The 12,771-nt window shown below is 33.7% G+C and overlaps 1 protein-coding gene and 1 long non-coding RNA gene across 2 annotated transcripts in view; both read left to right on the top strand.

Moving 5' to 3' along the window:
- LOC132730917 (probable E3 ubiquitin-protein ligase HECTD4) overlaps positions 1-2,355 on the top strand; it is a gene marked incomplete at its 5' end in the record, with an annotated part of 44,325 nt that extends 41,970 nt beyond the window's left edge. Inside the window, 4 exon segments of the mRNA XM_060716999.1 lie at positions 467-599; positions 601-663; positions 1,217-1,436; positions 1,851-2,355. Coding sequence (XP_060572982.1) covers positions 467-599; positions 601-663; positions 1,217-1,436; positions 1,851-1,987 — 553 coding nt within the window.
- An 837-nt stretch (positions 2,356-3,192) lies between these two features.
- LOC132730919 (uncharacterized) lies at positions 3,193-6,699 on the top strand. Its single transcript, XR_009625813.1, has 2 exons — positions 3,193-6,013; positions 6,329-6,699. It is a non-coding gene; the product is annotated as an uncharacterized LOC132730919 (long non-coding RNA).
- The last annotated feature ends 6,072 nt before the right edge of the window (positions 6,700-12,771 follow it).

Genomic DNA, 12,771 nt, shown 5'->3' with positions numbered 1-12,771 from the left:
GGAAAAAAAATTGAACTTAAGGGAAGACAATTATGATGTGTATATATGATTGCATATAGCTTATTCTTTGGACTAAATTGCTATAAGGTGTCCGCCCACTCAATAGGGAGAGCATTGGATTAGTATTCAATCGGTTGCAGGTTCAATCCTTAGTGGCGGGTAAATTTTTCTTTGACAATTTATTTGACATTTTGGTCATTTATCTCTCATAGGTTCAGTAAACAATGGGATAAGTAGCCTGTCACTTGATAAGAAATAAAAATTGACTTGTTAATCTTTAAGAGACTAAAGCTTGTTAGATGGACTGTCTTCCAGGATTTGACCTAAAAAAAAAAATGTTTACAATTGGCAAAAAAAACCACCCAAAATAGCAGCACAATCAGATTTTCTTATTAGTCATATAACACTTTCCTCAGAATTGTAATTTTCTGGTACCATGTACTATCATATCATTTGTGCATTATAGCTGGGAGAATAGACAACAGTATATCAATGCCATACGAGAACTACGGAAACGAGAACTGTTGAACAGACAGAGGATACAAGCATTAAGGTCAGGACTGGCAACAATTATACCACTGCAGCTACTCCTGATAATGCTCACCTTTAGATATGGAAATGAGGACATGTGGACTTCCATATGTAAACATTGAATTTTTGAAGGTAACTATGTTTGTCATATTAAATGTCCCTATTGCAAAAATTGCTCCCCATTTTAGTTAAAGAAAAAGGCTTATACTCTGAAAATCGATAATAAACAGAAGTTGATAATAAGACCACCTCCTATAATCAGCGAATCTCGATAATAAACCACCATTTTCTTACAGTCAAAATTAACTTGAAAGTAAGCCTCTAGCTTTTAAACATTACCCTGTTACTGATTTTTAGTTGTAACATATTGATAATGAACAGCACAAAATGATATATACATCATATTTAAATGTTTATGTACAGTATATCAAGTTGAATTTAAAAACTATATTAGATATAAAGTCATTGAATTTAATAGATTCAGTTTAAAAGCTAAAAACGCCTAAAGTCTCCCATATTGATCATAAAGTGCAAACTGATAATTTGTAATAAGAAATAAAAAGAAATTTAAACAACAACAACACATAGTTTTTCAAAATATTATTATTTTGTTATCAACGTGTTTCGGTGAACAACACCTTCATCAGGATTTTTTTTTTTAAATAAGTAATTTGTGATTTTTCAGGCCCATACAATGTACCAAGTTGGACTAATGGAGACAGACAGACACATACAGTATTTCTGGAACACCCTGGAGAACTTGAGCCAAGAAGATCTGTCTTGTTTCATCAAATTTGCATGTAATCAGGAAAGAATTCCACAAACCTGCCCTTGTAAAGATGGAGGGGCAGACACTGCCCATGTACCACCATATCCGATGAAAATAGCACCCCCAGATGGTCAAGGTAAGATTCCATGCAAATCAATGTAGTTTTGTTTTTTCCTTTCAAATCAGTAATGATTTTCCCAGTTGAAACATATTTTTTTTCTTTTACAAGAAATAACCAGCACATTTTAGTACAACTTCTTGAAAAATAGAAGATTTGTCATTTTCAAGAAGTTAATATCAAGTTATGTATGAGATCAGATTATGCACATAGCCTAAAATTAGTTTTGTTTAATGGCTCTACTTTAGTTTTAACAATTTTGTTTCTTTCATTACGATATTGTTACAATTGTGAAGTTGGTTATCATTCAAAACAGACAGTAATGTCAAAGGTCATAAATGAGCTACCTTGTTTATTTCTTATACTTGTAAAGATAATTCTTGTTTACCAGGACTTGTATTTTATTGTTTTTTGTTGTTGTTTTTTGTACAGGCACACCAGATCAAAGATATATCCGAGTAGAGACGTGCATGTTTATGATTAAACTGCCACAGTATTCAAGTGAAGAGATTATGACGCAGAGACTTATGTATGCCATACATTGCCGAGAAGATCCTTTGAGTGGATAGTGAGGACGGAGGGCACTTAGTTCCGAAGTTATATTTAGATTATTACATTTGTTGCCATAGTGATACTCCCAAAGTTAACCCTTAATGTTCTAAGTTTGAGTAATTGACTTGTCTGGAATTCACTAAGAACATTTATAAAAGTGGAACAAACAATCAACACAGGATAAGTTTTAAGGTTTTATCTAATGATGATAACCAACGTTTTCACTCTCAGAGTTGTCATCAGCGTTATAAAATATCACATGGAATTTGGTAAAATCTGGGACATAATATAACTGAACAGATATTGAATATTTATAATTATGAACATTTTATTATAGTGTTAATTTATTTATATAAATCATGCTAGATTACTTTTAGTGAAGTTTTACAAAACATGTTACATTAGTAACTAAGCGTATTATAACTTGTCAAAATATTTTTTTTCCTATTTACTTGCAGATGTTGACCATTAGGCAAAAAAGAGCCCAAAAACTTATTGCTTTTGTCCAATTTTTGAATTAAATTCTGTCAGTATGCAAGTGTTGTATTTTTCAACATAGTCAAGCATTATTTTAAAAATGTTATTTATTGTTGTAGAATTGTACGAAATTATGAAAATGTTTAATTTTGTGACATTTGATCTATGTTAGAATCGCAAAAAAAAAACTTTTGAAATGTGATAAGAATTAAGAAAAAAATTTAAGATTTTTCTTTCGACATAACTAATTTGCAGTAAAATATTTTCTAAGATTTCCTTACATTGGGTTAATAATGGAATTGATGAGAAAACTTTTTTCGGAGGCTGTATTGATACAATTTGATCCTCGTAAATTTGCATAATAGGCATATTACTTACCGTAGGTTAAATTTTTTCCGCCAGTTCTTTTACAAGTGTATTACAAAGCCATCAATGATTAAAAATAACTGTGTAAAACAGAGGGATAGAAATAGTTGAAGCATTGTTTTATAAACATTATGAACAAAAGGACAAACAGCAGGAAAAAAATACTGTCATTGATATCACATTGTATCACAAAGCAGGGTATTTGGTGTCATATTGACCCAATCTGGTCTTTATTAAATGATATATTAATATTTTTTGATTGGTGTTGTATGGATTAAGTCACTTTATCTTGTCTATTGTGTTAAGATATATAAACATTTTCTACTATATCACATAAATTTACTGTCCCTGTGTGATCTTTACTTATGTCTGTAGATTTGTTTTTTTTAGCTCACCTTGCACAAAGTGCAGGTGAGCTTTTAGGATGGCCAACCAAATGGCGTCCGTCGTCTGTCGTCCGTCCACATTTTAAATATTCTAAGGACATCTTCTATGATACCGCAAGGCCAATGTTAATGAAACTTGGCAGGAATACTCTTTGTATGAAGCTCTATCAAGATTGTTCAAAGAATTCCATTTCATGCAGAACTCTGGTTGCCATGGCAACCGAAAGAAAAAACTTAAAAAATCTTCTTTTAAAGAACCCAAAGAGCTAGAGCTAAGATATTTAGCGTGAAACATCTTCTAATGAGTGTCTACCAAGTTTTTTCAAATAAAAGCCCTGAGGTCAAAATTGGCCCTGCCCCAGGGGGTCATAGATTTTCCCTATATGCATATAGTAAAAACTTAAAAAATCTTCTTTTAAAGAACCCAAAGAGCTAGAGCTAAGATATTTGACATGAAATATCTTCTAGTGAGTGTCTACCAAGTTTGTTCAAATAAAAGTCCTGGGGTCAAAATTGGCCCCTTCCCGGGGGGTCATTGATTTTCCCTATATGCATATAGTAAAAACTTAAAAAATCTTCTTTAAAAGAACCGTAAGAGCTAGAGCTTAGATATTTAGCATGAAACATCTTCTAGTGAATGTCTACCAAGTTTGTTCAAATAAAAGCCCTGGGGTCAAAATTGGCCCCTTCCCAGGGGGTCATAGATTTTCCCTATATGCATATAGTAAAAACTTAAAAAATCTTCTTTTAAAGAACCCAAAGAGCTAGAGCTAAGATATTTAGCATGAAACATCTTCTAATGAGTGTCTACCAAGTTTGTTCAAATAAAAGCCCTGGGGTCAAAATTGGCCCCGCCCCAGGGGGTCATTGATTTTCCCTATATGCATATAGTAAAAACTTAAAAAATCTTCTTTTAAAGAACTCAAAGAGCTAGAGCTAAGATATTCAGCATGAAACATCTTCTAGTGAGTGTCTACCAAGTATGTTCAAATAAAAGCCCTGGGGTCAAAATTGGCCCTGCCCCGGGGGTCATTGATTTTCCTTATATGTGTATAGCAAAAACTTAAAAATCTTCTTTGAAAAAACCCAAATAGCTTGAGTTTAGATATTATACATGAAACATCTTTAAGTAAATATCTACAAAGTTTGTTCAAATAAAAGCCCGGGGGTCAAAACTGGCCCTGCCCCAGGGGTGTCATTGTTTTTAACTATATGTGTATAGTAAAAACTTAAAAATCTTCTTTTAAAAAACCCAATGAGCTAGAACTTAGATGTTTAGCATGAAGCATCTTCTTATGGGTGTCTACCAAGTTTGTTCAAATAAAAGCCCTTGGGTAAAAATTGGCCCGGGGGGCTATATACAGGTGAGCGACCTCAGGGCCATCATGGCCCTCTTGTTTATTCTTGACATTTACATTTGCTTCAGCTTTGACATTTTGTCACTTGGGGCTTAAGTTATGTCAATTGTTACTAACTTATGCACCATTTATTCAGTAAAGTTTAATGTCTTATCAAAAGTCAGTGGTTCTACTTGGGAGTTAGCTTGTGCCTGAAATAATGTGTGGAAGGTCATCTGAGATCCTGAAATAATGCACAGAAGGTCACCTGAGGTCATGAAATAATGCACGGAAGGGCATCTGAGGTCCTGAAATAATGCACAGAAGGTCCCATGAGGTTCTGAAATAATGCACGGAAGGGCATCTGAGGTCCTGAAATAATGCACAGAAGGTCCCATGAGGTTCTGAAATAATGCACAGAAGGTCAACTGAGATCCTGAAACAATGCACAGAAGGTCATCCGAGGTCCTGAAATAATGCACCGAAGGTCACCCGAGGTCCTGAAATAATACACTGAAGGTAACCTGAGGTCCTGAAATAATACACTGAAGGTAACCTGAGGTTCTGAAATAATGCACCGAAGGTCACCCAAGGTCCTGAAATAATACACTGAAGGTAACCTGAGGTCCTGAAATAATACACTGAAGGTAACCTGAGGTCCTGAAATAATACACTGAAGGTATCCTGAGGTCCTCAAATAATGTACAGAAGGTCACCTTAGGTCCTGAAATAATGTTACAGAAGGTCACCTGAGGTCTTGAAATAATGCACTCTGAGATCCTGAAATAATGCATGGAAGGTCAACTGAGATCCTGAAATAATGCATGATAGGGCACATGAGCTCTTCCTCCGTTAGTAAAGCTGGAAAGTTGCCATATGACCTTCACTGTGTTGGTGCGACTTAAAAACCCAATCAAAATAAACAAAAATTATCAGAAATTTATAAAAGGTTTTGTCTGCATACTTTCATTGTAAACAAATTTGTTTAAAGCATTGCAGAAATTCAGACAAAAGAATGCAGTGTTTTCAGACAGGGTTGTTTGAAGACATATAGAATGCTTAAACTGTATAATAGTAATACTGTAGATTATGTAGAGATGCTGTCAGTACAGATAAGATATATATTACTGTATATTTATGTTATTTAATGGGATCACCATGTTCCTGAAATGCCTCATATTGCTGTAGAAGCATTACTTGAATAAATCAGAGATTTTAGTTATAGAAATTGTTAATTAGAATTAGCCATTAAGAAAACAATTGAGCCAATTATACCCAGATATTTATGTATGAATGTAGTATAATATATAATAATATATTTATGACTATTAGTTTTGCCTGGTTGTCTGTTCCATAGTTAAAAGCCGGAAATGCACGCCATATTGTGTGGCTTTAAAGTCCAATTTGAAAATCGTATTGTTTTTGGGTATGGGCAAACTTGTCTCCATATTTCCTCTCAACCTTTTATATTTATACAGTTTAACCCTTTCGCTGCCAGAGAGTTATTGTTTTACTGATCACCTATTTGCCAGAAGGTTTTCTGAGAAATTACTATATTTTTAATTAATATAATTATTATTATTTATTATAATAATATATGTTTCCAAATCTGTGAGTATAATAATAATTATTGTCGATGGTATAATTTTCTTTATATTTATTATTATTTTTATTATTATTATTATTAATTTATTATTATTACTATTATTATTATAGAAACGGCTAAAGCCGTCAATATGGCAAATACGCCGAAAATAACGGACGGCTTAATCCGTCCCTATGGCAGTGAAAGGGTTAAAATATATCAGCAATTAAAAATTTAGATAAAAAAATCTTGTAAAAATTGTAATCAATATTGTATGGATAGTTTCCTTTAATCACAAATATCACAATGAGCTTATCAAGGACACATTAGTGTACAAGTATTTCTCAAGTTTTTTTGTGTTTTTTTTGAAAATAAATCTTTGAGTTGTGCTTTATTTCCTCACTGCTTTGAAATCATTTCAAATGAATGAATGCTAGATAAATTCTAACAATTTCCTTTAATGCATGTATGTATATTTGGAGGACATCATCTGGCCAAGTATACCAACATAATTATAAAAAAACATGTCACAAACTAAGGGGGAATAATTTGGTGAGGTGGATCATTTCTGTAGGGTATATGTAAAAAAACTAACAGGGGTCAGTGTACTCTTCAATTTGATGATGAATTTAATCTCTGGATAACTCTCTGAAGGTAGATGGTTATCCTAGTGCCTATTTTTAGTAGTGTTAAATCAGTGAATGGACAGGAAGTCAAATGTCGTCTTTTTCCAACAAAACTGGAAAGTGACCATATTAAGTGTCAGAAAAGGTCATCTTTCTTCCCAGGTGGTACAAAACTTAGAATAAAGGTATTTATGCTGTTTGAAAATACTCGTAATGTTTCTGTGATAACTTGTAAAGAGCTGAATGTCTATTCTTTTTTTTTCAAAAGAACTTGAACATACATGTAGTAAATATGGTTGCTATGACAACAGTAGTTTATTAGAAAAAGTGCTACATGTATTTGAATTGTTTACAAATAGATAGATATATAAAAAGGTGCTTATTTAAGACATTATGCATATTGGTGAGCCATGTCAACATGGGTGGTTACCATGGAAAGTGATTGACAAAATAGTAAAAGTTTAAATGAGTACACAGTGGCATATTAAGTGACACATTTTTTTCATAACTTAAAACTTCAAATGAATATTAAGGACTAAAAACATATATCATCTAAGTGCAGGAACAGGGTAACTTCAATTGTAAAACAATAGGAGTTTACCGATTATTGCACTTTGGTGACTATGTATATGCTAATGTTTTTCTATTTGTTTAAGAAATACTGCTTGACATTAGGGGACATAAATTACTTATTACAGGCATGATTTGTATTGTTGTGGTTTTTTTACTGACATCAAAAAATGGGAGGCTTTAAGCTTGTTGCAGATGTCTAATTTATGGTATATTTGTATTAAGACTGTAGAAATTATTTATTAACTGATTTGCTGAATAGATAATGTTTGAATATTTTGGTATTTGCTTGTCAGCAAAATGTTATTTAATGCTTATTTGTTGAATAAATGAATGAATGTTGCTTAAATTTTGATATGCTTCAAACTATTGTTATGGAATAGCATAGAATATTTGTATACCCAAGTTTTAAAGAGGTGCTTTGAATGAAAAAAGAACATGCATGTACAGTAGAGCAGTGAGAAAGTCCACTAACAAATAACGCAATGACACCCTACTATATACATATATATATGGATTTTACAAGGTTGGTGGCAAATATTGCTTTTTGTCAGAAGGTCAAAAGACCTATAATACTTAGTTGTCTACATGAAAAATCCTATTGATATTTTACTACTTAATTAGTTTGATACAAAAATCAGTAAATCAAAATCTATGACAATCAAAATCAATGATATTGGAAGCTTAATAAACTGCTATTAAGATGAACACAAAGCTAGGAGAACAGAAAAATATATAATTATTTTGAACACTAAGAAAGACACTAATGGGTTTGAAACTTGGTTTGGATTCTTTGTCAATCCAGTGAAATTTTAACGGCCATCTCTACTGTACTGTACAGTACTGTACTCAACTGTACTGTCCTTGCACTGTACTGTATAACTGTACTGTAACATTTATTCTTATCTGAGTTAAAGCAAGTATGGCCCTCTTAGTTATCACCTGTATATTTGCCCTTTGTTCTATCACTATTACCATGTTAAGGTAGATTCCAATTGTGTGTTATTTTATGCTTGGTGTATATTTTGTCTGTATCTATAGATGTAATATTATTATTATTATCACTATTTTTGGTATATAATTTTTGTTGTTGTTAGTTGTTATGATACTTAAGATTGTTGTTCACTTTAACGATTCAATTGTATAGATAAAGTATGATAATCTGGCATTGTGTAGAATTGATGAGATTTGATTGGTTAAAAATGAATCCTGAAGAAGAACGGTGATTTTATTACTTATGAAGAAGGTAGCTACAATAATGATATCCAGCCCATAACACGTCTCAGCTCACTTCTTTTTTTTAGACCTAATTAGGGTATTGCTAAAAGAAAATGTTAATCCTGACCCTTCTTGAACAATAAGGATACAGAAAGATCAAAAAAGCACATAAATATCTGGAAAAAAGTGATCATGTACTTGAAAAATATCTACCAAAATGGTAAAGATTTGCAGCTCTTTTCTCCATTTGAAAATTCCTTTGAGTAAACAGATTTTTTTTTATCTTTCTTGTGAGTACTGGCCAGTTGTTGTAATCAACTGTATCCAGAGTGTGATTTATATGCCTTTTTCTGCAACTAGGGAAAATACTAGATGTAAAATACTTGAAGTATAGATCCTAGATAATTTTTAGCTGGACTATTAGAAGAATTTGGTTACCACGGCATCGGTGTCAGCGTCTCACTTGGGTTAAGTCTTTGCATGCAAGCTGGTATCTCCAAATTATTGAAGGGAATGAGTTGAAACTTCACGCCTTTGTTCTCTGTGATGGTCATATTTGGTGGACACTGGACACATACCTCTTGAGTTTCCTTTAAACGAAGTTATGGCCCTTTTATTACTGTCAAGCACTGAGAATAGTCGAGCACACTGTCTTGTGGACAGCTTTTGTTATAAATCTAATATGCTTATTGTACTTTTAGCTGGGTGACAAGGCATAGTTGTTAGAATCTTTACATAAAGTAAATAGTTAGCCTGTGAACTGATCAAAAAGATTCCATACACGTCTGAGATTAACATGTTTTGTAAGAAATTTAAGAAGAATGCAATGTCCAAATGTCATATTACCATATAGTTTCTATGCATGTAATATAGTGATACTGTGATTGTTAGATCTTGTGATAAAACTGCGTAATAAAATACACCATAGAAAAAAAGTTCTATTTATTTTTTCAAATTCACGTGGGGCACAAAAATGGGCACAATTTAATGAAACACTTGGCATTTGTTACAAACGTGAAGTAACACCTATGTAATGCTTTTAAAGTCAGCAACATCCAATTGCTTCAAATTGGTATTTCCATAAGTCCATACCAAATGTATTTGGTACCTCCATGGGAACTGTAGAATGACTATCGAACCGACTTTCTATGTAAGTGATGCTTATCCGGAAAAGTAAATTTGTTCTGCATCCACACACGATTTTATATTGAAAATTCAAAATTTTTCCAACATTCAAGAGAGATAACTTTGTCAACCACAACCAAATTCAAACTTGAACTGCTTATTCGTAAGATGTATCTATATGTCAAATTTGAGTTGAATGTGTACAACCATTGGGGAGATAATGAACGGAAACTAAAAATTTCTGATTTTTTTTCAAAGTTCAAGACGGATAACAGCTACCTTCAAACCATGACCAAATTGGAACTTGACCAGTGTTTTCTTATGACATATCCATATGTTAAATTTTGAGTTGAATATGTACAACTGTTAGGGAGATAAGAACGGAAACTGAAAATGTCCTTCTATTTTAAAGCTAAAGGGGCATAACTCTGCCAAACATCATCGAATCAAGACTATATTCGAATTCGACCTGCCCATTCAATTGACGTATTCATATGTCAAATTTGAGTAGAATGTGTAATACTGTTGGGGAGATAATGAACAGAAACTGAAATTTCATTTTATTTTCAAAGTGAAAGTGGTATAACTCTGCCAAATATCATCGAAACATGACCAAATTCGAACTTGACGCTGCGCATTCCCTTAACGTATCCATATGTCAAATTTGAGTTGAATGTGTAGTACAGTTTGGGAGATAATGAACGGAAACTGAAAATTTCATCAAGGGGCATAACTCTGTCAAAAATCATCGGACCATGACCAACTTCGAATTTGACCTGTATTTTCTCATGATATATACATTGTACATATGCAAAATTTGAGTTGAATGTGTGCAACCGATACTAAGATAATGAATGAAAACCGATGATGACACTATATGCCCCAGCCATTTTATGGCGGGGGCATAAAATATGAGCTAATATTGTAAAATGTTCACATGCCCGTTCCTAAATAGTAAACAGTAAACAAGTGTAAACCGTGACACATTGATCACATGAAAGTTTGCCAATATTTTAAATAAAAGATATCTATATATAATTTAGACTACATGATCTTTTATTTAGAAATAAGATTGTTGAATTGTTATACTTGTATTGTAATTTAAAATTGTTATAAGGGAAAGAACTCTTTATAAAAACTGTTTAATTTCATAACGTGTCTCTGATACTTTCCAAAAGGAGATTACCCTTTTACATTGTCAATAATTCAGGGTATAACAGTTTTATTGTTCGATTTATACTGCTCAAAATTTTTTAAGGATCATCTTTTACATTGCAGAATTCAGTCCTATTATCATCATAATTATTAAAATCATAATTCCGCTAACGATACACCTGAACTAGGACCTCATAATCGTGTACTTAAGTTATCTATTTGCCATGTACACCTTGCACGATAAGCACGTGGAAAAGCATACCCATAGAAATTTGGTGTTTTATGGCCATGTGCTTTCACTTAAACAAGCAGCAAGACTTCTCTCGTTTTATTGTAAAACTGTGTTCTAAATTAACAAACTATGGCAAAGCGACAGGTTAGACGTAGTCTTAGTAAAGTGAGATGAACAGGGTTTGGAATGTTGGAGGCTGGCCGTTCACAAAGGCATGTTTGCCCGTGTTTCAATGGGTTATCACAGAAGCGTTGTCTCCAGGATATGGAACCGATTCCAAAAATGACTGGAAATGTCTTGCAGGGCCACGTTCAGAGGTAAGTTACGTTCCAACGACTCAAGTCTAGGACCGATTTTTATTGTCCGTCAGGCCCAGGCGCAAACGGTTCTTTCGAACGCTACGACCATACGCCAACTACTTTCAGAATACAAAACTGGTTGTGCGTGTAAGCACACAACTGTTAGAAACAGGTTGGCATGACGCTGGGTTGAGGTCACGGGAGGCCAGCAATTTTCGCATTCCCCTTTGGACACAAAAACGTCATATTCAAGAGCGTTTGCAATGGGCCCAGACTTCATGTTTCACATGGGACAGTTTAATGATTAGACACCGGTCCTCTTCACTGATGAGTGAAGGTTTTGTGTGAATTCACGGGACAGACGGGCTAGGGTTTGGAAAAGTCCGAATGAACGCTTAGCTCCAGCATGCGTTGCAGAACACGACCGTGTTGGCGAGGGTTCAGTCGTGGTGTGGGCGGGAATAAGCGCTCAGAGGAAAACGGACCTACACATCATTGGAAACGGTAAACTGACGGCGGTAAGGTATGTCAATGAAATCTTAGACGTCCATGTACGCACGTACGTTGGTGCAGTCGGCCCTGATTTCATTCTTATGGATGACAACGCCCGTGTACACAGAGCCCACATCACAAACCGATATCTTGAGGAGCCAACTATAGTCCGCATGGATTGGCGAGGTCCCCGGATTTAAATCAAATTGAGCATGCTTTTGATATGCTGCAGAAAGCCATTTCTTCAAGCCACGTCCAACCGATAACAGTTCAGGAGCTAAGACTGCAATCATAATGGAATGGGCCCAGATTCCTCATCACAAGGTCCGCAGGTTCATCAGCAGCATGTGGCGACAATGCCAGGCCGTAATTAATGCCGCGGAAACCATACTCGGTATTAAACAACCTACGCCAACCGATTTGCAAGATTTTTTTTATTCCACTATGTGATCTCCAAAATGTTGATTTTCGTCCAGCACTCTCTTTTCGCAACAGGCACACGTCAAGGAACACTTCCATTGTCATTATTTTCATAAAAAATCAATTCCTAACTACTCATATTAAATTCATTTTAATCAATTTTCACATTTATTACAAATACACAAAAGTAACGCAATGTAGAAAAAGTGATCCTTAGCAAATTTTGAGTAGTATATACTCTTTATAATATATCTTTTCCGTTTACCATATTTGGGTATGTCATGCAAAAATTTAAAAAGATAACATCAAAAAAAAATGAATTTTTTTCGCCACAATGGGGAATTAAATTTTCAAAAAAACTTTTTTTCACGGAAAAAAATTTTAAAATTAAATTTATAACCTACGTTTTGAAATACCCAACACTTTAATAAAAACACAATGTTTAAAAAATTTAAAGAGAAAAAATTTTATTATCGTTCACGAAAATTTTAGGGCTAAAAATTTTGCAAGATA

The sequence above is a fragment of the Ruditapes philippinarum genome, unplaced genomic scaffold (assembly GCF_026571515.1).
Source record: "Ruditapes philippinarum isolate M1 unplaced genomic scaffold, ASM2657151v2 ctg6173_1_1_1_1, whole genome shotgun sequence".
NCBI classification, from domain to species: Eukaryota; Metazoa; Mollusca; class Bivalvia; order Venerida; family Veneridae; genus Ruditapes; species Ruditapes philippinarum.
Note: the sequence above shows the minus strand (reverse complement) of the source record. Positions and strands in the feature narration are given on the sequence as shown.